The sequence below is a fragment of the Mesocricetus auratus genome, unplaced genomic scaffold (genome assembly GCF_017639785.1).
Source record: "Mesocricetus auratus isolate SY011 unplaced genomic scaffold, BCM_Maur_2.0 Super-Scaffold_4256, whole genome shotgun sequence".
Lineage (NCBI taxonomy): Eukaryota > Metazoa > Chordata > Mammalia > Rodentia > Cricetidae > Mesocricetus > Mesocricetus auratus.
Window position 1 is genome coordinate 78,226,649 of NW_024429182.1, and position 27,896 is coordinate 78,254,544.

Here is a 27,896-nt window from a genome sequence, read left to right on the forward strand (position 1 = left end):
ACTTAGCTCGATGCAATGACTCCAGACCGTCGTGCTTAGCCCTATTCGCGGAGGTAATCCTACAGTAACTCCACTCCACATTCTAGACATGCCCCCAGAAAGCCACACAGACCGCATTTGGGGTTGGCACAATCCTAACATGTGGGCATGTCATAGTTTTCTTTCCCCAAATCCTCTTTAGCCTGCTGGGGGTTTTGTTTTATTTTGTTTTTCTTTCCACCTTTAACAGCTGTACAAAGATTTCATGGTTCTGGGAGAGTTTGTTGCTTTTAAAAATAAAGCAACCATCTATTGAGGAAATGGGTCTGGCGTGGCAGGAGTCCAGGGCTGAGTGGAGACTAGTCCTGAGATCAACAGATTCCTCCAACTGCTCAGGGTATTTATTTCATTGACAGGAAGGACTATTTGTGAACTGTATACCTGACTTTCAGAATGGAAATGTGTCCCTAGTATAAGATGCCTGTGTCAATATGTGTCCAGGCCTGTCTCGAACCCTACTATCCCCCCATACCCACACACACAAAAGGTGTGCTCTTCGGCCTCAAGGTCTGGATTAAAGCCATGTGTCATCCAGCCTCCTCCATTAAGACCACACTTCCTCCAATAAGAAACCCTGTTTTTTGGAGACAGGGTTTCTCTGTATTGCTTTGGAGTCTGTCCTGGAACTCACTCTGTAGACCAGGCTGGCCTCAAACTCACAGAGATCCGCCTGCCTCTGCCTCCCGAGTGCTGGGATTAAAGGCGTGCGCCACCAACGCCCAGCAAAGTTCAAGTTTTTAAAAACCAAAAATCCATGATCCAAATGATCACACCAGACACCTGTAAAGCCCTACATAAGAACACCAAATCCATGCAATCTTCTCAGAAGCTGAGGACAACTCTGAGGGGCCATGAGTGGTGTTTTATAGATAAGCAAATCAAAAGCATTCACGTATTTTATCTAAAGAAAACTAACAGCATGAGTGTCAAGTCCAGGAGGCTTGCTTTATTAATTACAAAATCTTAAAAATCAGGAGATGTCACATTAAGAAGTTTTCCCACTGTGTATGAAAAGTCGCATGGAGCTACGTTGGCCCCACACTCCAGGTGATGCAACTCATGTCGAGGGTGGAGTACTTACTGCTGCCCTTCTATCAGTAACCCCGAGACGCTTCAAGTTTTCACAGGGAGGGAGGATTTGAGAGGGAGTGTGAGTTTGAGACAGTAGAGGAAAAACAAATATTGGTAAAGGTGAGCTGGCACCTGAAATATACACAAAACTGCATCTGTAACTCCAGCCAGTGGCCTTCAGGAGGTCAGAGATGAAATGTAAGGAGGCGCTGCAAATCCAAGCAGAGAATGGTGAATCTATCCCTTCCCTGCTTCACATCTACCTCACGCTGCACACACCCGTGTAAACATTTGTGAAACTGCAAACCACACTTAGTGACTCCGACGAAGGTGCTGGGATGAGAGACAGCAAGGATGGAAGGGAAAATAGCTCAGAAAGTGCAGAAGGATGAGAATGTTCTTACATCCATCAAGCCCATATTACATATGATCTACAGTGTGGGGGCCCAAACCCGGGACCTTGACTCCATGCTCCACACATACTCATCCCTAACCCTATTTTAAAGTCTCTGTCACCCGTAGCAAACAGAACAGACCATCACATTACAGTTAAATGCTTTTATTCCCAGGATCGCTTGGAAAACAGCAGCTCTCCGGCCCCCAGCTCCAGCTCAGACTCTAGCTAGCAGCCCCACTGGAACCAACTCTTCCTGAAGTCTTTGTTTCTGCCTTTGAGTTGAAGGTACATCATGATCAGCTCTTCCTGAAGTCTTTGTTTCTGCCTTTGAGTTGAAGGTACATCATGATCAGCTCTGCTAATCTAGGCTTTTACCTGCTTTGCACTGGAAGACAGAATTGATTATAAGTGCCAGGCATTGGTGGTGCTCACCCCCTCACCCCCCACACAAGCTGGGTCCAGCACACTGAGAGAAAGATGCCCTGACCAGCTTTTGAAGGCAATACTGGGGTTGGAAGAAATAACCATTTCTGCAGGGAAGCCTCAGTATCGCTCAAGTTGCTTTATTTTTTATTTTTATTTTTTTGGTTTTACGAGACAGGGTTTCTCTGTATTGTTTTGGAGGCCGTCGGTCCAGCCTGGCCTCGAACTCACAGAGATCCGCCTGCCTCTGCCTCCTGAGTGCTGGGATTAAAGGCGTGCGCCACCACCGCCCGGCGACAGTGCTGCTTCTTACACCTAACATGAACACTAGTTGAAGACACCCACAGGACAGTGCCAGTCAACTACTGTCTGGTATTCACAAGAACCTGACAAGTACCAACCTCTCAAAGAAAACCAGTTGTGATGGCATCAAACACAAACCCCAGGGCTTTGCAACTTGTAGTGGAGGAAAGCAGTCGTTGAGGATAATTTTTGCTTCTTTTACACTTGTGTGTATGTACACGCACCTGTTTGTGGGCTCACCTGTACCACACCACACAGGTGAAGAGCAGAGGACAACTTGCAGATGTTGGTTCCCTCCCTCCACATCTGGGTGCCAGACCTGGCCTTGGGTTGTTAGGCTAGGCAGGAACCTATACCCATGGAGCTATCTTAGCATCTAACCAGCTCTTTTGTGTTCTGGTTTGTTTAGTTTTTCCAGTCAAGGTCTCACTATATAGTTCAGGCTGATCTCAAACTTGGATTCCCTCTGCCTCTACCACTTGTATGCTGGGATTACAGATGTGCACCATTGCTCCCAACTCTCCAGGATCTAGTGCTTCAAACAAGTTCCTGACTGGGCAGACTCAACAGGGAATCAACAGGGAAATCCTAAAAAGGCCTGGGCTGTTTTGTTATTGTTGTTTTGTTTTGTTTTGGCTTTTTGTGTGTGTGTATGTGGGGGGTTTTGTTGTTGTTGTCGTTTTTGAGACAGAGTTTCTCTGTGTAGCCCTGGCTATCCCAGAACTCATTTTGTAGATCAGGCTGGGCTCGAACTCAAGAGATCCACCTGCCTCTGACTACTCCCAAATGCTGGAATCAAAGGCATTCGCCTCTACCAATTAGGCTAAAAAGGCCTGTTTTAACAAACAGGTAAGAATAGCCTGTATGTTGTACTCTGCTTTTCTCTGTTTTGTTTTTGTTTTTGTTTTTTTAAACAAAGATAGAGGCTGCTCTAACATCTGTGGTAGATCAAAGAAGGCCCTTTCCTTGGCTATTTGGGACTGCAACTGAAATCACACTCACATTAAATCTTAACTCCTTTTTAAAGAAAAATCTCATTAAGTTCCAGCTTGGCCCTGGGGAAATGCCCAGAACCAACCAGTGTTTACACCCTTGTCCTATTCACACACATCGTAGACAAATCCCAAGGGGCTGCAGCTGAAAACCACTTGCTTCAGATGACCAGAAAAATCCAGATTCCAGCAGAAATCACCATGGATAGCAGGCTGAGGGCAGAGTTTATAAAACGTTACCACATCAAGGAATGACAGTGGAATTCTGCACAGGGATGCTTCAGCCCCGTTGTGGATGTGGTCATGGAGGCGCAGAGGCACTTCTGCTCGGAGGAAAGTTGCCCAGCTCCTGAATCATGACCCTTCCTGTGAAAGCTTTGAGATCCATCTGCTTCCACATCCACCGATGCAGGACTCAGAGGTAGCGAATGTGTGTGGACAAAAACCAAACCTGTCTTGTAAAGTCTACAGTAGGAAGCATGCTTTCAAAATGGAATTTGGCTGGATGGCAAGAAATCAGGTGCGCAGTGGAAGGACATTAAATGAAAAAACTTATACAATAATCTCCTTGTGGTATGAAGGAAGCTGATATTGAATGAGCTCACATCTGCTGGGGGAAAAATGTCACACACACTTAAAGAAAGACCCATGGAAAGTTAATAGGAAGCTCTCCATTCTTCATTCCATTGGGACTCCTAACTCAGGGCCTAGAGACCCCGAGATGAATCCAGACTGCAAAGGCTAATGCGCTCAGCCCTGATACTGTCTATTCATTCAGACAGAAAGACGCTTTCTTACATCTCATGACAAAAAACAATAATAAAAGAAAGAAAAAGAAAAGTGGAACTTCAAAAGAAAAAGTGGTGATTCATTAGGCTGCATATTCAACTCCTATCCACCCCACTCCATCCCCAAAATACCACCCTAAAGGGCAGTTACAGTGTCTCTGCCTGTTGCAAAGATTTTTTTCAAGAGTCAAAAATAATGTAATACAAAAGTGAATTTATAGCATAGCAAAACTTCTGAAAGAAATCAGTCCTGTCCTCCCCAGCCCTTTTGCTTGGGACCAGCTGGGGGAGTTATTCCTCCATCTGGGCCCAGGCTTCTTCTGCCTTTTCATAGTACTGGTTGGCTAGCCGGCCCTTCATGGCTTCCATCGCTGCTTCGGCTGCCTGGGTGTACAAGTCTCCTGAAAGAGAGCCAAGTGGGATACAAAGAAGTGAGCCACTTGTCAAGCTAGCAAGTTTCATCTCACCCAAAAGAGCATCTGAGGTTTCTATAGCAACCCAACCTGTATGGTATGATCCAAGTCTTTGGGGATACATATGTTCAAACCTGGCCATCAGAGCACTCTTCTTTTTTTTTTTTTTTTTTTTTTTTTTTTTAAGATTTATTTATTTATTTATTATGTACACAGTTTTCTGTCTGCATGTATGTCTGCAGGCCAGAAGAGGGCACTAGATCTCATTACAGATGGTTGTGAGCCACCATGTGGTTGCTGGGAATTGAACTCAGGACCTCTGGAAGAGCAGCCAGTGCTCTTAACCTTTGAGCCATCTCTCCAGCCCCCTTTTTTTTTTTTTTTTTTTTTTTTTTTGGTTTTTTTTTTTTTTCGAGACAGGGTTTCTCTGTATTGTTTTGGAGGCTGTCCTGGAACTTGCTCTGTAGACCAGGCTGGCCTCGAACTCACAGAGATCCGCCTGCCTCTGCCTCCCGAGTGCTGGGATTAAAGGCGTGTGCCACCAACGCCCGGCTCATCAGAGCACTCTTCTAATCTCTGGTATTGCTGTGTAAAGATGCAACTCTAGGTTTTCTATTGGCTCAACAGTACTTTATTGACAAATGCACAGGACTTCCCCCAACAGCTGTGGAACTCAAGAGCTTGTATACCAGGCAAGACTTCTACCACTGAGCCACACCCCCAACCTGAAATCCAAGGCAACCAGTCTATATGACAGCTCAAAACTGAAAAGAAGGATCTCATGTTGGGGGCTAGAGAGATGGCTCAAAGCGTGCTTGCTTTTTGGGCTGGATAGCTCAGAGGTTAAGAGCACTGGCTGTTCTTCCATAGATCCTGAGTTCAATTCCCAGCAACCATATGGTGGCTCACAACCATCTGTAATGAGATCTGTGCCCTCTTCTGACCTGCAGGAATACATGCAGGCAAATGCTGTATACATAATAAATAAATCTTTTTTAAAAAGTAAAAACAAAAATGCAAAAAAAAAAAAAGATTGGCCTGTTCAGGACTCAGTTTACAAGTAGAACCACACATTATATGGATTTTCCTGTCTGGTTTCCTTTATTTAGAGTAGAATATATCTCAGCTTGTACTGTGATTGAAGGAAGGCATGCACTGCCTTACCTGACCCATTCGTTTTATAAAAGAAATTAAAAATTTTTGTTTTGTTTTTTCAAGACATATCACTCTGTAGCCAGGCTGGCCTCGAATTCACAGAGATTCACCTGTCTTTGCCTCCTGAGTGCTGGGATTAAGGTGTGCACCACTGTGCCCAGTGAAGAGAAAATACTTTTATCATCTATGCATGTGTGCATGTGGAAGTCAGAGGACAACCTTTGGGGATTGGTTCTCTTGTTCCATGATGTCAATCCTAGGGATTGAATTCATGTCATCAGGCTGTGACAGCAAGTATCTTTACACACTGAGCCTCTTCATTGCTTTTAGTACTAAATAATATGCCACTCGGTTAATATATTTATCTATTGTAATCTGATGGATGTGTTGGAGTTCTTAAAACTTTTAAAATTTTGCTATTTTTATGTGTGTGTACATAGCTGTGGAGGCCAGAAGAGGGTGTTGGATCTTAGAACTGGAGTTACAGGCTGTCCAATGTAGATACTGGGAACTGAGCTAAGGTACTCTTGAAGAGATGTATATAATAGTGTTATACTTTCATGGAGGCCTGGAGGCCTGCAGGCCAGAAGAGGGCACCAGATCTCATTACAGATGGTTGTGAGCTACCATGTAGTTGCTGGGAATCAGGACCTCTGGAAGAGCAGAGAGTGCTCTTAACCTCTGAGCCATCTCTCCAGCCCCCAGGCTAATCCTTAAAGACAGGGTAGATTCATGGTTATTGGGAAGGGGCAGGATGCTGGAAGCAACTGTTAAGTAGCACAGGGTTTCTTTTAGGGTGGGCAAATGTTTAAAGTGAAATAATAGTGAAGGAAGATAAAATGTTATGAAATTCTCAGCTTCATTTTTCAAATCGCAAAACCTGCCCATAAATGCTAATAGGTCCCTTGTGGGGAGTTGGTTCCAGGATCCACCAACAATAGCAAAATCTGCTCAAGTCCCCTGGGTGAGAGAGTGTCATATTTATATATGGCCTATGCATTTTCTCCCATTTACTGCAATCATCTCTAGACTACTTGGAATGACAAACAAACTCAGTGCAGGTGCCATGTATGGTGATGTGCTGTGTTGTTCAGGGAATGTTGTGGTCTGGATGTGAAGTGTCCCCATAAGCTCATGTGTTTGAGCATGTGGTCATCTGCTGGTGATGCTGTTTGGGAAGGGTAAAGAATCTTTAGGAGGTAGAGACTTACAAGAGGAAGTAAGTCAGTTTTGAGGTTTTATTGGTTCCTGTGTGTGGTAGTTTGAATAAAAATGGTCCCCAAAGGCCCATAGAGAGTGGCACTATCAGGTGTGGTCTTCTTGGAGTACCTGTGGCCTTGCTGGAGGAAGTGTGTCACTGAGAGTGGACTGTGAGGTCTCAAATGCTCTGACCAGGCATTCTCTTCCTGCTGCCTTCAGATCCAGATCCAGAACTCAGCTACCTCTCCAACACCACATCTGCCTGTGTGCTGCCGTTATCCTGCCATGATGATAATGGACTAAACCTCCAAACTGTAAGTCAGCCCCAATTACATGTTTTTCTTTATAAGAGTTGCCTCGGTTATGGTGTCTTCACAGCAATAGAAACACTAAGACACTGTGTGTGTGGTGAAGTCTGGTCGTCTTGCTTCCTGACTGCTGGGAGACCTCCAAGCCAAAATCTCTGCTGGATGTGTACCCAAAATAAATTCTTCTTTAAGTTGTTTTTTGTTGGGGTACTCTTATCACAGCAACAGAAAAGTAAGAAACATGGAGAAACCTAGCAAGCAAAATCTATGTATACTCAGTTACAGATGCAAATATTTTTCCTTTTTTGAGACAGGATCTATGTAGCCCAGACTGGCCTGAAACTTGGAATCTTCCCTCATCAGCCTGCTCAGTGCTGGGGTTACAGGTGTGCGCCATCACAGGTACATGGGGGGGGGGGGGCTGATGAGACAGCTCAGCAGGGAACAGCACTTGCTGCCAAGCCTCATGACTGCGTCCCACACGGTAGAAGAAAGAACTGACTCCCACAGGTTGGTCCTCTGGTTTTCACACACGTGCTATGCTGTGTACATGCATTCCCAAACACACGAAATATGAAAAGATAGCAAATCTCTTTGTCTATGGATGCAAAACTTGTGAACTGGGAAGACTGGCTATATTCTTTTTTTTTTTTTTTTTTTGTTTGTTTTTTTTTTGTTTTTTTCGAGACAGGGTTTCTCTGTGGCTTTGGAGGCTGTCCTGGAACTCCCTTGGTAGTCCAGGCTGGTCTCGAACTCACAGAGATCCGCCTGCCTCTGCCTCCCGAGTGCTGGGATTAAAGGCATGCGCCACCAACGCCCGGCGACTGGCTATATTCTTATTTAATTTATATACATATGTTTTGATGCTTTCTTCTGTCTCTCCACGCCCTTATTTTTTTTTAAAGTATCAGGGAGGTGCATGTGCCATGGCGTAGCTGTGGAGGTCAGAGGGCAACTCTGTGGAGTCAGTTCTCTCTTTCTGCATGGGTTCTGTTGATCATACTTAGGTTATCAGGGTGACCTCAGAATCCCTTTCTTTGTTATACCCTTTTTTTTTGTTATACCCTTATTTTTTGAGGCAGGATCTCTTCCATTGAACCTAGATCTTGCTATTTCAGCTGGATTGGCTGACCTGTGAGCTCTCATAGGCTCCACTAGTCTTTGTCATCACAAGGTTGAATATGAATATCATATCCTGCTTTTAAAAGTAAATACATAAGTAATTAAAAAGGAAAAAAAAATAATATAAAATAAAAATAAAAATGTGTGGGACTGGAAAATAGTTCAGGGGTTAACAGTAGAGGACCAGAGTCCAGTTCCCAGCACTTCTGCCTGCATCTCTACAAGCCAGAAGAGGGCACCAGATCTCATTACAGGTGGTTGTGAGGCATCAAGTAGTTACTGGGAATTGAACTCAGAACCTCTGATAAAATGTTCATCTCCATACCAGCTCCATAAAGACCCCTACTATGGGAAAGGACTCATCTGGGAACCCATCCTAATCCCATGGAGATGAGAACTATAGATCTTCACCAGCCCTGTCCTACTCCAGGGAAGATCTGTGGGCCTCACCTGATCTTTGGGGGTCCTTGTCCAGCCCAAATCCTCCAGTGGACAGCATCTCAGCCTGCCTGGCCAGCAGTGCATACTGGGGCTCGTCCTGTACTCCATCGTACTCTCCACCTTCGTCACAATCGGTTGTCTTCAGGGCTGTGTCGTACCAGTGTAAGGCCTCTGGCCAGTCTTGGCACCTTGCCAGGAGACATGGAGGTGAGAGGATGTTACTGTGGCAACAGGGTGGGAAGACAGAGGATCGCTGATCTGGAGGGACAAGCCGGGACCCCGGTGGGACTGCCACCTCTGGTCCACAAACTATAGTACCAAGGGCCACCACATCTAAGAGATACCTTCATATTGTAGACTTGCTTTTTTCTTTCTTTCTTTTTTTTTTGGTTTTTCAAGACAGGGTTTCTTTGTGGCTTTGGAGGCTGTCCTGGAACTCACTCTGTAGACCAAGTTGGTCTCGAACTCAGAGATCCACCTGCCTCTGCCTCCAGAGTGCTGGGATTAAAGGCTTGTGCTACCTACCACTGCCCGGCCATATTGTAGACTTTCTATGTTTGTGTTTTATTTTTGAATTTATGTGTCCCTGAGTGTGTATGTTACACGTGTACATATGTACATGGAGGCCAAAAGGAGTAAGGGGATCCTATGGATCTGGGGTTACAAGTGATTATGAACTTCCTGTTGTGGGTGTTGGGAACCAAACAAGTGCTCTTAACTTCTGAGTGAGGTTAAATATATATATATATTCTTTTCTACCCACCCCCAAGACAGGGTTTCTCTGGGTAGCCCTGGCTGTGCTGGAACTTGCTCTGTGGACCAGGCTGGCCTCACCACCTGCCTCTGTCTCCTGAATGCTGGGATTAAAGGCATGCACCACCACCACCCAGGCTCAGTTTCTATAAGGGATCTTTCCTTAACAAAGTTGGTATAGTATGACAACTATTTCACCAATGGCAGACTGCCTTGGCGAAGGGTGACATTTATCTAGGACTGTGCCTAAGCATCCTGTTGGCTAGCTAGACATTGCAGGACCTGTGTCCTTGCTATGCTGCCCTTTACCTGAGTTGCAGAAAGAGTGGTAGGTGAGGGAGTCTGCAGAGCCTCTAGAGCTGGGGTTCTCATCCTTCCCAATGCTGAGACAGACTCTTTAATACAATTCCTCATGCTGCCGTGACCCTTAGCCATAAAATTACTTTTGTCGCTACTTTATAACTGTAATTTTGTCACTGTTGGGAATCATAATATAAATATCTGATATGCAGGATATCTGACATGTGACCCCTGTGAAAGGGTCATTCAACCACAGAGGGGTCGTGACCCATGAGCTGAGAATAACTGCTCTAGAACCATCAGAACTAACAGCAATAAACCAGACCCCCTATTTCTTTATTTGGTAACAAGGTCTACATAGGCTGACTCAAACTCATGCTTCTTCCTCAGCCTCCCAAGGTCTAGGACTATAGGCATCTACCACCACTATCACCCGTCTAAGGCTCTGCCTATGCTGGACAGCCCTGTTCTCCAGTGCACATGGAGACTGTCTCACAGCCCAGTCACTGGACCTCCAGCTCCTTCACCTACAGTAAGACACATAAGCCAAATCGCTAAGGCGTATTTAGGTCCCAGCCAAAGCTTCACAACACAAACCACAGAGCTAACACGGCAGCTGGTGGCTTCTCTCCGGTGTCACCCATCTGAGGAATTATTTACAGTATACTGCTAAAGAGCAGAGAGGAAGTCCGACAAAAGAGCTAGAACAGCAGCTCTTGGTGACTTCAGTCCTGACTACCTGGTCAGTCACCCTCCACTCCATGCCAGTTTAACTCTTTCCATGTCAGATCTGTAAACTCCCCAAGCCAGCACCTGCCTGCCCGTGGACCATTGCTGTCCCAGTCAGTGCTAGGACATCTTTCCCCTAGCTGTGTCCAAACCTGACTCTGCATCCCAGTCTCAGCTAAGTTACGGCTCCTAAGATGTAGTCTGCAAACACTGTTTCCTATAACAAAGACTAGTCATTATCAGTTCCTTGTCTTTCTGGGTTTTGTAGCCTTATTTCACCAGAAGGTAAGTCTTAGGAAGTAAAGAGCCTGTGCTGTTTACTGCCGTGTTCCCAGGGCCTAGCCAGGAACAAAGACTCAACAAATGTGCGATAAATAAGTGTAAGCAATTCAGCTGGCAAATATGATGTCCAGGAGCTAGCCGTGACTCTAGTTAATCTTACACATAAAGTTCAAGGGGGCTGGGTTTGGTGGCACATACCTCTACTTTCAGCACTTGGGAGGCAGAGGCAGGCAGATTCCCGTAAATTCAATTCAAGTCCAGTCTAGTCTACATAGAGTTCCAGTCAGAGCTATGTAGTAGTGAGACCGCATCTCACAAAAGCAAAACCAAAACCAAAAAGCCTGAGGGCTCACTTGATAGGATGCTCTCCTAACACACACAGCCCTGGGTTTGACTCCAAACAACCACATGAACTGTGTATAGCAGTGCATACTTATAATCCTAGCAATCAGAACATGGGGACAGGATAAACAGAAGCTCATCCTTGGTCACTATGAGGCCAGCCTGAGCTACACAAGACCCTGACTCAAAACAAAGCAAAACACTGAAATCACTTGAAAGTTAAGGTAAGTATGTCCCAAAACAGATTTCTACAATATAACCACTAACCAAGATGACTTCACTCCGTTCAGCTCTGATCTTCCCGGGTTCTAGAGAACAAAGTAGATTTGTCCTGGAAATATGAATTTCAAAAGGGCCTTAAACTCCTCCCGACTTCCTTCACCCCAGATCCATATTCACATAAGAGACAAGAGTACCCATCCTGCTCTGGAATCTTCCATGACTTTTATTCCCTTCTTGGATGTAATTTCTGAAAGGGCCAAAACCCCTTCAATACAAACTTAGGAACTATGGGGGCCCTGAATGGAAGAGGCTGGAGCTGCTTGGAATGAGGAAGAGAAGTAAAAATGATTACAGCAGAAGCAAGAAAAGAAGATTCTGGTAAATTTAACCACATAATATTAAAACCCACAGTGTCCCCAAACCCAGTAAACAAGGGTGGTTGAGTAGCATGTGTGGCCTCTCTCCAATCTATAGAAGCCATTTCTCCCTCTCCCCCTTCCTCTCCCCCTCCCTCCTTCTTTCCCTCCCTCTTGCTGTCTCTTTCCACCTGGTATTCTCAGATGGTCCTCCATCCAATCAGGCCTGAACCTGCAAGCACATTTAGGATGATATTGTTGTACATGCCATTTCTCTTTTAGTGAAAAATATGTCAAAGGGTTAGTTGGCTTAATATATAAAGAGTTCTAACAAATCAACATGACTTCAAGTGAAGTTAAAAGTAAAAATAAATGTTGGACAGTGGTGGCTCATTCCTTTAATCCCAGCACTTGGGAGGCAGAGGCAGGTGGAGCTCTGTGGGTTCCAGGCTAGCCTGGTCTACAGAGCCAGTTCCAGGACAGTCAGAGCTGTTACACAGAGAAATGTCTGGGGGCAGGGGGAATTAAAGATAAATATTAAGTTTCAAAACTAGGACAGAGCTTGATGAGAAAAAGTCACAGACCTTGGTTTTTTTTTTTTTGGAACCCAGTGAAGGAGAAGTCTGTGTCTGTGTGTGTGCGTGCATTTGTGGGCTCTCATGCATGCATGTGCTCATATGTTCATGGACCTGTGCATGGGGGTGAAGAAAGCCAGATGACAAATGAATGTCACTTCTTGGGTGCCATCCACCTTGGTTTGTGTTTTCTTCTTCTTGAGACAGGGTCTCTCACTGACCTGAAACTTGCCAACAACCTCAGGGGTCCACCAATTTCAGCTTTTTCTAAATGAGTTCTGGGAACCAAATTCAAGTCTTCATGTGTCAGGCAAATGATTTACTGACTGAGCTCCCAATCATAGCAGATGAATTCTTACCACTAAAGAGAAGGTGCCTGCTCAGGAATTCAAGAACATATTTTTTTCTTGTTTTTTTGTTTGTTTGTTTGTTTTTTGTTTTTTGAGTCAGAGTTTCTCTGTGTAGTCCTGGCTGCCCTGGAACTAGCTCTGTAGACTAGGCTGAGGTCCTAGGTTAAATCTTCAAAACTACATCATAAGAATAACAAAACAAAGAGTAGGAAAAGGCAGTCAAAATCACCAAAATTCTATTTTTTATGGATAATCATACTGAACTGCAGACCTTTCTGGTTATCCCCCCCACATATGCTGGCAAAATGGCTGCCATCATTTCGTGCTTATGTGTGAGGCGTTGTGGGAAAGGTATTTTTCTTTTTTTTATTATTTTAATTGTAAATAGCTTGTTTTGCTATTTAATCCCAGTACCTTCTCCCTCCCCTCCTCCTGCACCCTCCCCCCACCATCTCCCCCCCTAGCCTCCCACCCTATTGCCATTTCCTTCCACATAGGGGATATCTAGAGTCTGTCATTTCACTCAGGGCAGGGTCCAGGCACTCCCCTAAGAGTCCAGGCTGAGAGAGCATCCCTCTTTGTGTCATGGACACACGATGTCTGTTTGTATGCCCAGGCCTCCTCACTGACTCTCACATTCAGGGGGTCTGGATCGGTCCCATGCTGGCCTCACAGCTGTCGGTCTGGGGTCCAAGAGCTCTCCCCTGTTTGGATCAGCTGTCTCTGCTGGTTTTGCCAGACCATTCTTTGCCAATTTGCTCATCACTCCTCTCTCTCTGTTGCTGGGTTCCTTGGGTTTAGTTCAGTGTTTAACTGTGGGTGTTTGCCTCTGCTTCCATCAGTCACTGGATGAAGGCTCCAGGATGGTTATAGACATCAAGTTCATTATCAGGAATGAGCATTCGAGGTGGTGTCTCCACTATTGCTTAGCTTGCCAGTTGGTGTCATCCCTTTAGATCACTAGAGGTCACACTGGTACCTGATCTGTCTTCTAACCTATGATTCCCTCGTCCCCCTATTCTATTCCCCACTCAACCTTTCTGTTCCCCCATGACCTACTCTCTCTTCCTCTTCTCCCCCTCTCTTCTTCCCAGGTCCCACTCCCCCCACCCCTCACTGTGTTCCCCATCTGTTCAGAAGATCTTGCCTCATTCCTCTTCTCTGGGGTACCAAGCATATCTCTTAGATTCTTTCCTGTTTCCCAGACTCTCTGTCAGTGGAAGTGCAGACTGGCACTCTCCTGTCTATCTTCTTGGGCACAGCATTAGAGACAGATACTATCATCATTCCTGCTTGACCAAATGAAGAAACTGAGACCAGGGAAGCAAAGGACCTTGCTGAAAGTCACTGAACTGGTAACAAGCAGAGCCAAGGCTAGAGCCCACATCTATCCTGAACCAAAGAAAAAGCAACCTGCATGGCCCAGGCTACCCCAACATCAACCAGGTGACAGCCATAGTACCTGTCTGGGCTGAGGTTCAGGCCGGAGTCAAAAGCTCGGGCCACTAGGATCATGGACTGCCTGTCACCAGCTTCCGCCGCCTTCAGTAAGTAATCAAAGCCCTTTGTCTTGTTCTCGTTTGTCTCCTGTCAAAGAGAAAGGGCACAGACAGCAAATGAGTGTCTGAGGGAGAGTGCAAGGGTTCCCTCATCAACCTCCAGTTTAAGTTGTGAGAGCTCTGGGCTGGAAGTTTAAGCCCATGGCTTTTCATGTATCAATGGACTTGTTCAGCGATTCCCACCATGGATTTAAGAAACTAAATTTTTGACAGGCATTGTGGCACACACCTTTTTTGATTCTAGCACTCAAGAGGCAGATGTAGGAGATCTTTGAGTTTGAGGCCAGTTTGGTGTACAGAGTGAATTCCAGTACACCTAGGATTACACAGAGAAACCCAGTCTCAAAAAAAAACAAACAAACAAAAAACCCCCTAAATTTGTAATTATGTTCACTTATTTACTTATTTATTTATTTAGTGTGTGTGTGTTAGGTCAGAAGACAACTTGTGGGAGTTGGTTCTTTCTTTCTACCATGTGGGACTTGGGGATTATACTCAAGTTGTCAGGCTTTGTGGCAAGGTGCCTTTACCAACTGATCCATGTTGCTGGCCCAATTTCAAAATATCTTAACTAATCCAAAAAGAAACCATAACCCACAAATCACAAATTTTCCCTATACCTTTATCTCTCCACCATACCCATTCACTTTCTGTCTCTGTGAACTCTGGAAGTGTCACGTATATGGAATAGAATGACAGCTGGGCACTCAGAAAGCAGACAGGTAGCTCTCTGTGAGTTCAAGGCCAGCCTGGTCTACATAGTGAGTTCCAGGACAGCCAGAGCTACATAGTCAGGCCGTGTCTCAAAAAACAAACAAACCAATAGATCCTCCAGCAGGTGAGCACCGGGATGGGGGCAGTAAATGATGGACTGGCTGAGCCCTCCACTTTAGGTTGGGTTTACACATCCCCTCACCTTCAGAGAGACATCAGCCAGGATGTGGTGGGGCAGCTGAGAGTACATAAGTCCCAGGCCCACGATGGCCTCCAGTTCTCCCAGGTAGGCTGCATGCTCCAGATGGAAGATGGCTGACTCTCGGTCCCATTCCTCATCCTTCTTGCAGAAGCGCCCGCCCTCGTGGTACCGTACCATGGCCAGATGGACCTGCCACACAGACTGCAGCATTGGTCTGGATGCCTGGGAGGTCAAAGCCTTGCCCAAGGGCAGTCCAGCCAGCCTGCAAGAAGAAGCAATTAGTGCAGGAGCGCCCTGGGCTCTGGAACGGGCATCACCCATACCTTTCCCAAAACAGACTTCCCGATTTTCCTTTCAAGGTCCAGAGCATTTAGCCTCTGCACTTCGCCGGCCGCAGCCGAGGATCTCTGCAGGTACAGGCGGGAGGGATTGTGCAGGTTCCACTTCTCCATACAGACCTGATGGGAGAGACCAGGAGGATGGAGTTTAAAGGTCAGAGAAAAGAGGGGCTGGGATTGGATGTGCTGCCACAGATGTAAGCCACCATAAAAACAGGAGGCTGGCTGGCAGGCGAGGGGAGGGAACCCCTAATGGCATCAAATTTTACTGGACAAGAGTGGTCCCTCATTCTTTTGGCTTGTTTCTGACAATTTGATAGTACTTTTATCTCCCACCCCCCTCCCCCTGACAAGCGACAGGGTTTCTCTGTTAAACAGCCCTAGCTGTCCTAGAACTAGCTATGTAGTAGACAAGGATGGCCTTGAACTCACAGAGATCTCCCTGGCTGTGCCTCTGCTTCCTGAGTGCTGAGATTTAAGGCGTACACCACCACCACTGGGCTTGTTTCTGACAATTTGAACAAGAGCCTTGTTATGTGGTCCAGATGGACCTGAACTCACTATGTAGGTTAGGCTGCTTTACATTCATGATCTTCCTCAGACTCTCACCTGGAACTCATTCTATACACCAGGCTGGCCTCAAACTCACATTCAATAGCCACCAGCTCACGGGTACTGATAGAGGGCAGCAACAGGACACAATGACCAGCAGAACATAACTCAGTGGCCCTGTGAAACACTTCCCCCCATTTATCAGCCTGGAGCTGCAGCTGAGGTTCAACACTAAGCCTTCTTCCCAGGGTCTTCCTCCTACCAGGCCCCAGCAAAGACTGACTCCCGCAAACACACTTGCTTTCTCTGAGTCAACCAAGATGAAGGGAGCAACATCCATGAGGTGCTTCATGGAACACAGGCAGCTAAGTGCCCTGCAGCCCTGAAGCATCAAGGACCCAGCCCAACAGTGACTCAGCTGAGCACCTCTTTCCTGCTCCAGGCTGACCATCAGCAGAGGAAAAAAAAGAGTCCAGCCAGCAGGGGTGGCCAGGGTTAGAAGGTGCCCCTGGGCTCCAGATATGGGGACCAGGCTTCAGGGGGAGGAAGGACTCTGTGGGCAGGAGGATCTCAACTTAGCAAACAGTGAGAGATGTGATGCAAAATGTGTTGGAGAATCAGAGGCTAACAAGAGCAGTAGGGCTGGCCTTTCCTAAACATGCCTGGCAGCCACCTCCACCAAGGCACCAGTCATACACACAGTGGCCAAAAGATAAGTACACTAAAATCATGTTTAAAATTACCCCCAGCTCATGTTTTAAGTATATATGAAACACACGTGATGAATCTCATGGGTAGACTTTGGGTCCCTCTCAAGTTGTCTAATTGTGTATATGCTGTGTTCAATTAAAAAAAAATCTAAAATGTGAGATTGGGATGGTGGCTCAGTGATTAGAACATTTGCTGTACAAGCACGAGGAGTGAAGTTCCTACCCCCCAGAAGCAGGGTAGGAGTGGCAGCCTGCCGGTAATTACATCCCTAGAAGGCAGAGACATGATCCCCAGAACTAGCCAGATCAGTGAGCTCTGGGTTTGATTGAGAGACCTCGAAGAATAAGGTGTAAGAACAATAAAGGATGATTCCCAATATCAACCTTGGGTTCCACATGCATGACCATGCCTGTGTAACCACATACATGTGAAAGCTAGCATAACACACGCATGCATGTACACACATGAAAAACTGGAAACAGAGAAATCTGAAACCCAAAGCATTTTTGAGCCCAAGTGTTTCAAATAAGGAACACATCCTGGGGTATCCAGGAAACTGGGAGAAGTTGCCCAGGACTCTGGTTTTCTCGAACATACAAGAGGTGATGAGCAACCTAGCAAATGTCTCACTAGGTGGTGGGGAAAAAGTGATCTTCTTGTCAGGCTCTCTATCACATGAGTTGTCCTTGTTATCTCCTTCCAGAACCACCTCTTTCCCCCTCCCCTGGAATCTCTTGGCACCTTGCCCAAGACATGACCTTCAACCTGACTTTTGCAAAATGGACATGCACAAGATGCAGGGGCAGGCAGTGTGTCAGGAGGAGGGCAGAACACAAGAGCCGGAAGAGACAAAGCCTGTCCCCGTGGGCGCATACCCATCCACAGCTGCCCAACTGTCCCTGTGGGCACATACCCGTCCCCAGCTGCCCAGGCTGTCCTCATCAGATTCAGGCTTTCGGTTGCTGTTGGAGTGGCCCTGCAAGGGAACAGAAAATGAGTGATTGTATGAGGGAGATTTTCCTCCCAGAGCCTAATTCCTGGGGAGCAGGACCAGCCCTTCCAGGGTCCCTTCTCTAGGGATACTGGTCTACCACTCCCAGGTGAAGCTGGGACCATTGTCTTTAGAGCTAATGAGCTCATAGACGTCCTGTCTGTGTGAACAGACTGAATTGGCCCCAGGGTACCAGAGTTGGCATGAAGCCACTGGAGAAAGGGTGGTTGGCTCTTCCTCTGGCCTAGCTTCCTCCTGCATGCTTCATGTTCATAATTATATAGCTGAGACCAGGGCCTTCCATGTGGTAGGTCTTATTGCACAGGTTCCGTTTTAGTGCATGGTGACATCTCTGAAGGGCCGAGAGTATGGGAGCCACCTCTACCCAGAGACTGCTGGGAGGAAGACTGAGGAAGGCCTGAGACCCTCTCCAGGACTGCCAGGGTTGTACCTGGGACCCTCCCAGCTACAACAGCACCAGTGAAGTCTATTACCCAGCATCCTCTCTGCTCAGCAACCAAAGGTTCCAGCTTCAGAGATTCTTCTGCCATTTTGCCTATGTTTTTGTTTGTTTGTTTGTTTGTTTTATGGTGGTTGTTCTTTTAGAGACAGGGTATCCTAAGCCCAGGCTAGTCCTGAACATAATCCTCTCAAGTGTGTCATGCGTCCAAATGCTTTTAACTTTCAACCTTATATCCAAGCGCTCTCTTCCCTTCCTCGTCCCCATTCATTTCACCATCCTCCCTGTGTTTGCTGCTGCCTGAAGTCTAGTTTGCTACTTGTTCTCAGAACCAACTCTTACTTGCCTGTTAGCTGAGGCAATGGATAACAGCTGAGGCAACCAAGATCTCCAGTCTTAAGGTCTGGGGGTGCTTACGTGTTCTCGGGGCTCAGGATCATCCAGGTCACTTCGCTTCTCGCTTGGGTATCCACTGTCCCCACTGTTCTCATAGTCCTGCAGAGAGAGGACAAGCTTAGGGTTCTGGTGGCGCGCCCAGCACCTGGTGGCGATGACATCTGGACATCCTAGTCATCTGCTCTCTCCTTGTTTCATCACCTCTTTCAACAGTCTTCTTCCTACCTCCTGCTGGTGGAGAGACCGGAAAGCAGTAAAAAGTAGTGGCCAAGAATTTAGGCCCTGGAGCCTGGAAACAACCCCTGACTTTGATACTCGCAGACCAAGACCTGGGCAATTGCTCAACTTATCTGAGCTTCAGTTCCCTTAACTATGAGATTCATTCTAGTACCTGCATTGAAGGACTAGTATAGTTTGGTAAAAGATGCATCCCCCACAGGTTCCCAGCTGGTTGTGCTATTGAAAGGAGAATGTATCACAAGAATGCTAACCTCATCCATGGGGTAACCCAGTGATGAGTTCATAGCTGAATGGGTTATCAGGACATGGGGCCTGGTTGGAGGAAGCAGGTTATTGGCGCACACCTCTGAATGCCTTTTATCTCCAGACCCTTCTGATCTCTTTGCTGCCCCTCTCTGTTTGCTGGCCACCATGAGGTGAGCAACTCTGCCACACCCTTCTGCCATTGAGTTCTGTCTCATCACACAGTACTAAAGAAGCCAAGTAACATAGGGCTGAAAGCCAGGAAACAGTGAGTGAAGTAAGTCTTTCCTCATTTGTTTATAGTCTTTTTGTTTTGAGACAGGGGCTCATGTAGCCCAGGCTGGCCTCAAACTCACTATGTCACCAAGGATGATCTTGAACGTGTGTTCTTCTTGCCTCTACAAGTGCTGGGATTACAGGTGTACACTACTATTCTCAGTTTCCGTGGTTCTGGGGATTGAACTCAGAGAGCTTCACACATGCTAGGCAAGTACTCTCTCTACCAACTGAGTACATCCCCAGCCCCCATCTAGTTCTAGAATATAATCTGTTGGAAAGGGAATCTTGAGAATGAAGTGAGAAATCAAAACTCTTTAAAATACCATCTGGTCAAGATGATAAAACAGCAGTCAAAAGTGAACTTGGACCTGTGGGGCAATCTGAGAGATGCTCGAAGCAGGCCTGATCTGGGCTGCCTCCCTCAATCTAAAGCCCTCTTCCACACCACCCTGGGGATGGCAGTCGGCAGCCTCCCTTCTCTCCACTCACCCGGTGATTGTCCATGTGGTCGTGGTCTCTATGGCTCATGTTATCGAAGTCACCAAACACTGGCCAATCTGAGCGGGGACAAGCAAAGGTGATATAGGACGTGCCCAAAAGTCACACACAGCCTGCCTACAGCACATGGTACCTGTACCAAACTTCACTGTGTAGCCCAATTCCTGGCAATCCTCCTGTCTCAGCCTCCCAAGTGCTGGGGTTACAGGTGTGCACCACCATGCCCAACATTTTACCTTTAATATTGTGTACACGTGTACACACACACACACACACACAATTTATTTTTGGTTGTTTTGAGACTGGGTTTCTCTATGTAGCCTTGGCTGTCCTGGACCTAGCTCTGTAGATCAGGCTGGCCTCGAACTCAGAAATTCACCTGCCTCTACCTCCCCAGTGCTAGGATTAAAGGTGTGCGGCCTGACCTCTCCACTACTTTTAATTTTTAAAGAGAAGCACCACATGGGGAAAACATACTGTCACCCATGAAGGTGACAATTCCTTCCAAGTCTACCACTTGATAGCCATGGGGGATGCATGTCTTTGTCATGTGCATAGCTATACATATAGTGTACTGAGTAGCACGATCAACTCTGAAGAAAGAACAGATATGGTAGAAGGGAAGCCATCTGTCCATGTGGGGCTCAAAGTGAGGGTCACAACATGGCTTTCAAGCCAACTGTCTCGGGGCAGTCATCTTTCTTCTATCCTAAGCAAGCTGTAGCCTGACCCATCCGGATCCGGCTGACATTTTTTTGTTTGTTTGGTTTTTCGAGACAGGGTTTCTCTATATTGTTTTGGAGTCTGTCCTGCAACTCACTCTGTAGACCAGGCTGGCCTTGAACTCACAGAGATCCGCCTGCCTCTGCCTCCCCAGTGCTGGGATTAATTAAAGGCATGCGCCACCAACACCTGGCTTTTTTTTTTTTTTTGGTGTCATTCAGACAGGCTCTGGCTGTTGTGGAACTCACTCTGTAGACCTGGTCTTGAACTCACAGAGATCCTCCTGCGTTAGTCTCCCAAGTGCTGGAACAAACATGTGACCTCCACACTTAGTAGGTTGACCATTTTTATTAAGTCTGAAACAATGCAGGCTGGGGAGATCTTAGTAGTAGAGAGAGAATAAGCCAAGAAGGAGGCTTGTGTTCAACCCCAGCATACACCCATGTGCACACAGTTCATAAAAACAGCTTTTACGTTTTAAAATAGCTTTTAATACTTTTAAAGTATTTTATGGCAAGCGCCTCTATCCAGCAAGCCATCTTGCTAACCTCAGTTTTGCTCTTTTGACTTATTAATATGATATTAACAAGTTTCCTAATGCTGAATAACTCTCAGATTCAACTATAATGGGCCAACAGTTTTTGTTAGTATGTACATATATGGATAGTTCCTTTTTTCAAATTTATTATGTATACAGTGTTCTGCCTGCATGTATGCCTGTAGACCAGAAGAGGGTACAGATCTCATTATAGATGGCTTTGAGCCACCATGTGGTTGGTGGCTGGGAATTGAACTCAGTACCTCTGGAAAAGCAGGCAGTGCTCCTAACCACTGAGCCATCTCTCCAGCACAGTACTTTATATTTTTAAAAAAGACTGTCTTGCGCACGCCTTTAATCCCAGCACTCGGGAGGCAGAGGCAGGCGGATCTCTGTGAGTTCGAGACCAGCCTGGACTACCAAGCGAGTTCCAGGACAGCCTCCAAAGCCACAAAGAAACCCTCTCAAAAATCCAAAAAAAAAAAAAAAAAAAGATTGTCTTATGGGAGGTGTGGTTGGTTTGTTTTAATTTTTGAGAGAGAGACTAGCTAGATAGCCCTGGCTGGTCTGGAATTGCTATGTAAATCAGGCTGGCCTCAAACTCAAGATTTCCCTGCCCTCTGCCTCAGTCATGGACCACCATAACTGGCTTATTCATAGTTTGTATACTGTGTTTGTAATGGTGTTGAAATGAAATGTTCTCTTCTGCGTTCTGTCAGATGCCAGCTTTGCTAGCCTCATAAACCACATGGAGGTGGATTGTGTATTTTCCTATACTAGATGGCTGCATCTTGAAAGTTTGTCCAGTGAACTCACCAGTAGTGCCATCTGGGCCAAACTGTCTCATTTTCTACCATGAATGAAACTGGTTTAGCTCTGCTCTGCCTGGTGGCTGCTCCTGTGATCTCTGTATCTAGGACTTACGGAGCTGGTCCAATTTCTGGCTATGTGGTGTGGCCGAAGACGGGGAGGAAGGCAGAGAGTCAAAGGTCACATCGCTCATGTTCTCATCCCCGGAGTTCTCTGAAAGGCGGAACAGCAAGGGGGGGCGGCTGCCAGAGAGAGTCCTTATGCAGGGACTCCCACACTTCTCCTCTGTCCCCCTCAAGATGGTCTTGGCCGATTGCTGGGGACATAATGGGGATATTCATGTCATGCAAGTCTTCTATAGGGAATGGAAGTTCCTCTGAATCCTGAAACCTTTTCATCAATGGCTTTTCTACATGTGTAAGAGAGACTCTTACTGAAAAATTAGTTCAGGATTAACCCTATGGTGTCCAAGAAGGGGTATATAGATGGAACTCAAAGGGGCTACTAGTCTGCACTTCCTAAAGCACTGTCCATGGTCCATAGGCTTGAGCTGCAAGTACCCCAAGGTACAACCCAGAGGCCAAAATTTGTTTTTGCCAGTAGTCTCCTGAATTGGTTCTTGTCGAAAGAGTAAGCTAGCTGGTCCCACTGTACACATTCAGTGGGCCCAGAGAACCAGATCTAGTCATTTGTTAGTGCAAGTGGGCATGGACATTTCCTGTCACTTCTGCTCTGCATCTTTTCCTCACTCTGGTCACAAACAGGTCAAAGCTAAGCAAATGCCATCCCACAGGAAGCAGACCCTGCCCTCTTGGAGACAGAAGCTGGCCCCGTTGGAGTGAATTGCCACTGAGTACTCACCAGCAGCTTGGTGTTCTGATTCACCACAGCCTGCTCCCTCGGTGAAAGGTCAAAGGGCACAAGGCCCATGCTCTCGCAAATCCGGTTACAGGCATGAGAAGAGAAGAAGAGAGCCATTCCCCGAACACCTGTAGGCAGAACAGGGGTGCCTGGTATCTTACTTCTGCCCAGTGACAAAGGACAGTGGGGACATGGAAATGTGGCTGGGACAAGCAGGAAAAAAAATGCTGACCTAAAGGGGTGGTGGATCAAGCGAACCAAGTTCCCACCCCCATAATCTCAGGGAAGACCCAACAGTGTGTGTCAGTGTGTTCCCCTGGGTGGAGAAAGAACTAACAGATTTTAAGGGAGCATGGTCTCTGTGGACATGGCCCAGCTCTCCCCACTTACCGAGGTTGCCATCTCCAAAGTCAGTGCCTGTCTCAGTGTGGATCTGTGGGTCAGTATAAAGGTCACCCACACCCTGGATGTCTACCACGATCAGCTGATGACCAGAATGCTCAAATGTGAAGTGGCTGAAGGCCTGTGTCAGGGCAGGAAGAGAAGGTAGCTGCAGCAGACCAGATTTGTGAACGAGGCAGATGCTGGGCCAGAGGTTGGGATACTCAGGTCCGCCCTGGTGAGGGCATTCTCTGCGAGAAGAGCTTTATAGAGTAAAAGACAGAAGAAGGATCTGCTCGACTCCGCAAAGACCTCAGGGTTATAGGTTTATTGCCATCTGAGGACTGCTGAAAGAAACCAGCACAGGGTAGCAGGTGTATTGCCTGAAAAAGAATCTTGGGAGATGACTTGGTGGTTAAACACAATCATGAGGACCAGGACTTGGAGCCCAGGAATTCATGTAAATGTCAGGCTGCAGATTTAGGTCCACTTCTAAAGTCCAACTTTAGAAGGTGGAGATGGGATGCCCGGAGCAAGCTGGCTAGAAAGACTAGCCATATCAGCGAGCTCTGGGTTTGAATAGGAGACCCTGACTCAAAGAATAAGGAGGAAGAGTGATCAAAGATGATCTCCAACACCACATAGGCACTCATACCGGTGCACACACACCCAGGTAGGTATATACTCGCATGCAGATACGCATGACATGTGCACACACATGATATGTACACTGCAGACAAACACATGGAAAGGGTTGGGGGATCTTCTTTAGGGGCTGGGGATACTGTTTCGTGGTAGGGCAGGTGCCTCTCATGTTGGAGTCCTAGGTTCATCAAGCATGTTCTAATGGATGGGAGGAGCCTCTGAGGATGTAAAACTCCACCCATAGGAATCTCCTTGTCTAGGGTTGAGCCTTCCCCCAAGGGGATGGAAGATGAAAAGTGTGAGCAGAGCAAGCCCAGGGTCTCACCTGTGGTGTTAGTCGGATGTCGTCATCACGGACAAAGCCTGAGTTGGAATTATACTTGATGTACTTGCCCTCAATATAGTGCTCCAGGTGAAAGAGGGGTTGGCCTTGTCTGTTCTTTAGCTCAATGATGCACATCTGCATGATATCCACCTGGAGAAAGAACAGGGAGCAGGGTCAAGTGGAAGGGGCCGGGCTAGGCGCACATTGCTCTTGCGGGCACAGATCGGGTCTCACCACTCAGCAGCTCTCTTGCAAGAACTGCTACCTGTACCAGGAATTCACTCCCCTCCTTTTAAGTATGAAGACCTTCATCTCTGGATTTTAGCAGGATGCATGGCAAGGATCACAAAGGGAATCACACTGATTAGCCTCTCTTGCCGGTAGGTATGACCATGTGACCACACTTAGCCAATGGGAAATGAGTCCCAGCAATGCCATAACTGCAGCCTGCCCTGTAAGGTGGACTGCTTGGGAGCCATAACTGGAACCATGGTCAATGCAGTCCTAGGAGATGAGAGTGACAGGACAGAAAGAACCAGGTCCCTGGATGACTTCAAAGACACAGCCTGCTCAGAGCTGCTTTTATAGAAAGTAGAAAGGAACCATTTTATGTCTGTGCAAACTTAATGGAACTCTTTGCTAGCAACTCAGACTGGGACTGACACTAATATTGTAAGTTTGGGCAAGTTATTTCTTGTCACTGTGTTTTAGTTTTCTTTTGTGCAGATAGGGGGTTGTCGGACTTGGCACAAAGATTAAATTTATTGATGCACAAAGAGGTCATTGTTCATGCTATTATTGCTGCTAAGTTGTGGTCAGACATGGTGTCCTAAACTGATGGTGCCACAGAACCTTTAGGAAGTGAAGTTCTACCAGAGGAAGTTTGGGGGTTTATCGTTCAGCCCACATCCTGTTTGCTTGACCATCTGCCTCATGTTCCTGCTGACAGGCCTTTCCTACCAACTCTGAACAAAAATTAACCCTGACCCCTTTCCTTAAGTTTGATTCCAACAAGAAAAGTAGTTTCTCAGAAGTGGGGAATTACAAGGAATGTCAACATTTTTTTGAATTTTTAAAAAATTTATTTATTTTGGTTGGGGGCTTTTAAGATAGGGTGTTACTATGTAGCTCTGGTTGTCCTGGAACTCACTTTGTAGACCAGGCTGGCCTCAAACTCATAGAGATTTGCCTGCCTCTGCCTCCTGAGTACTGGGATTAAAGCATGCACCACAAAACCTGGCTAGAAATTTATACGGTATGTGTGGAATGTTATACACATACACTAATTAATATTGTTAACTAATATAGACACTATGCATGGTTTCTAAACTGGAGTAAAAGAGACCTGTGGCTTCTGATTCCTGAGGACACTGCATGGCACCTGTCCCTCTCAATATCACCCATACATGGAAAGAACCAGGTTTGGGCTTCAAAAGCAATGACCCTCTAGCGAAGAGGGTCACCAGACAGGCAGGCAACAGCTACAGAAGCAACCTGAGCCAAGAGGTGACAGCTGAGACCTTTAGCAAAGACAGCTGCAGTTCTGAGAACCAACCTGGGGGGAAGAGCAGACAGTTCCAGGGCTATTACATGGAGAAATCCTTTCTCAAACAAACAAATAAATTTTAAAAGTTAAAAAAAAATTTAAAAAGGCATTGTCATCCCAGTAAGATTGGTGAGAAATGAGCCTGTAGCTACTCAGGACACACGGAGGTGGTGCCAACCCAGATACCCAGGCCATATAGATGGTTCCTAATAACCTCAGCATGGCCGTACCAGCTGTGCCTAAAGCTGGATCTAGTTTTCAAGTGCATGAAACAAGGACTTCTCTTGTTTCTCAGTCTAGATGGGTTTCTACCATCTGCAAACAAAACTCATGAAAGAACAACGAAATGGCTCAGCAGGTAAAGGAGCCTGCCAACAAGCCTGATGACTTGAGTTCAATCCCTGGGCCCCAAATGGCAAAAGGAGAGCACCAACTTTCAAAGGTGGTCCCCTGACCTCCATACATGTGATGTGGCATGTATGCACCGGTCACACCACAAAATAGACATAAATTATTAAAAATTATTTTATAGAGATCATAACAAACAAATCCCATTTATCAACAGAGATTAAAAACACTCTAATCACAGAGCTCCTGGTTTTTAGGAATAAATGATTCACTATATATGAAGTACATGACTTACAATGTCAAAAAACAAAAAAAGGTGATAGTTACTTGGCAACTGGTAAGAAGGCGAGGGGCTAGTCATGGTGGTACTTGCCTTTAATCCCAAAATTCCAGAACAAGACCCTGTCTCAAAACGCCAGGGGCTTGAGATGTGGCGACATGGTCCAGCACTTGCCTGGCATATGCAGAGGTCTCATTCAATCCCCAGCGCCCCAGAAAAGGTGAAGCTAGGACCCTGTGTTTCACCATCACCCTCGTGGCCAGTCAGTGCAGGAGGGAGGCAGACGGGGCTCACACACCTGCTTGGGAGGCTTGTGCCGATTGTACTCCTCCCCCCAGAGCTTAGCCTCCATCTGGAGCTGGACATCCTCAAAGTACACGCTCCTGTCCACTGGCTCAATATAGCGTTTTGCCACGTAGTTGGAGGCTCCCTTCCATTGCTGGGCGTGCAAAAAGTTGGAGAGCTTCTTCCTGGGGAGAAAGACAAGGGGGAAGACTGTCTGGACCTCAGGGGTTCACTGCAGCACATCCTTGAGGTCTCAGAAGAACTAAGCCCTGTCTGACATGACTAGGTGGAGGATGGAACAGAGTACAGGAGCCAGAGGAAAAGCAGCATCCCACTCCTCTAGAAAGGCTAAGGACCAGTGTCTGTGGCCTCCCATTCCACCCTCTGTGCCTCCAAATACCCAAGCAGGTGAGTGGCCATTCCCTTTCCTTCCAGAGTCCTACAACTGGGCCAGGTGGGGCCCAAGAGACACCAGATAGAGAAGAACGTGGGCTAAACAGAGGCACCCACCACTTGTTTCAGCCTTTGGTTGGAAATACCTCGCTAGTCCTAGCTTTTAGGAGTCTAGGCAGAAGGCCCAGGCCAAGTCACTTACGTCCTGAAGCACTCCCTCATTGCTCCACGGCCGAAGGGCTGAAAGATAGGACAGAGTCATCAGTGCCTACATCCCATGATCCCCCCTGTCACTGCCTACTCAGCAAGGGGTCCTTTACATTACCTCAATCCTAATAACCCTAGACTATCCCTCCTGGGCCTCAGTGCCAAAGCCTTTCAGCTTGGAGACTGCTGGGATGAGGAGGATGCTGAGATACATCATTTCAGCCCAATGGAAGAACCTACAGGGGGGCCAAGATGCTGGGGAGGGGCAGTGCAAGACAAAGGTATTTTTCAGTCTTTGCTTTTCCTCGCTTTGCCCCCTGGCCACCATCGGGTGAACAGGCCTCGTCTGCCACGTGCTCCTGCTGGGATACACTGAGCCCACATAGGCCCAAAGCAACAGGGCCAACAGAACACACACTGAAAAAGTTCTGAAACCATGAGCCAAAGTGAACCTCTTTCCTTTTTAAGATGATCATATAACTCAGGAACGGTGACTCATGCCTTTGATCCCAGCACTAAAGAGGCAGAGGCAGGACAACTTCTGAGTTCAAGGCCAGCCTTGTCTATATATTGAATTCCAGGCCAGTGAAGGCTAGATAGAGAAACCCTGTCTCAAAAAAAAAAAAAAAAAAAAAAAAAAAGTTTGTGTAGGAAATTGTGAACAGGTATAAAAAGCTAAATGATGTTATCTCAAAACAGAAGGAAGGAAAAATGGCTCAGCAGTTGAGAACACTTTTTGCCTTGCGGAGGACCCGAGTTCAGCACCGAGAATCCACATCAGGCAGCTCACAACCACCTGTAACTCCAGCT

The 27,896-nt window shown here is 46.7% G+C and overlaps 1 protein-coding gene across 3 annotated transcripts in view; it reads right to left on the reverse strand.

Annotated features, from left to right (window-relative positions):
* Positions 1-1,653: 1,653 nt before the first annotated feature.
* Positions 1,654-27,896, reverse strand: part of Eef2k (eukaryotic elongation factor 2 kinase) — a 66,826-nt gene continuing 40,583 nt past the window's right edge. For all 3 annotated transcript variants that reach the window (XM_040755306.1, XM_040755308.1, XM_040755312.1), the window contains 14 exons: positions 27,082-27,119; positions 26,500-26,671; positions 24,028-24,177; positions 23,067-23,199; positions 22,677-22,804; positions 21,930-22,131; positions 19,736-19,803; positions 18,506-18,583; positions 17,551-17,613; positions 15,360-15,494; positions 15,037-15,225; positions 14,024-14,148; positions 8,662-8,840; positions 1,654-4,414 (listed from right to left, as the gene is read on the reverse strand). In XM_040755306.1, coding sequence (XP_040611240.1) covers positions 4,305-4,414; positions 8,662-8,840; positions 14,024-14,148; positions 15,037-15,225; positions 15,360-15,494; positions 17,551-17,613; positions 18,506-18,583; positions 19,736-19,803; positions 21,930-22,131; positions 22,677-22,804; positions 23,067-23,199; positions 24,028-24,177; positions 26,500-26,671; positions 27,082-27,119 — 1,770 coding nt within the window. In that variant the 3' untranslated portion in view covers positions 1,654-4,304. The remainder of the gene's footprint in view (positions 4,415-8,661; positions 8,841-14,023; positions 14,149-15,036; positions 15,226-15,359; positions 15,495-17,550; positions 17,614-18,505; positions 18,584-19,735; positions 19,804-21,929; positions 22,132-22,676; positions 22,805-23,066; positions 23,200-24,027; positions 24,178-26,499; positions 26,672-27,081; positions 27,120-27,896) is intronic.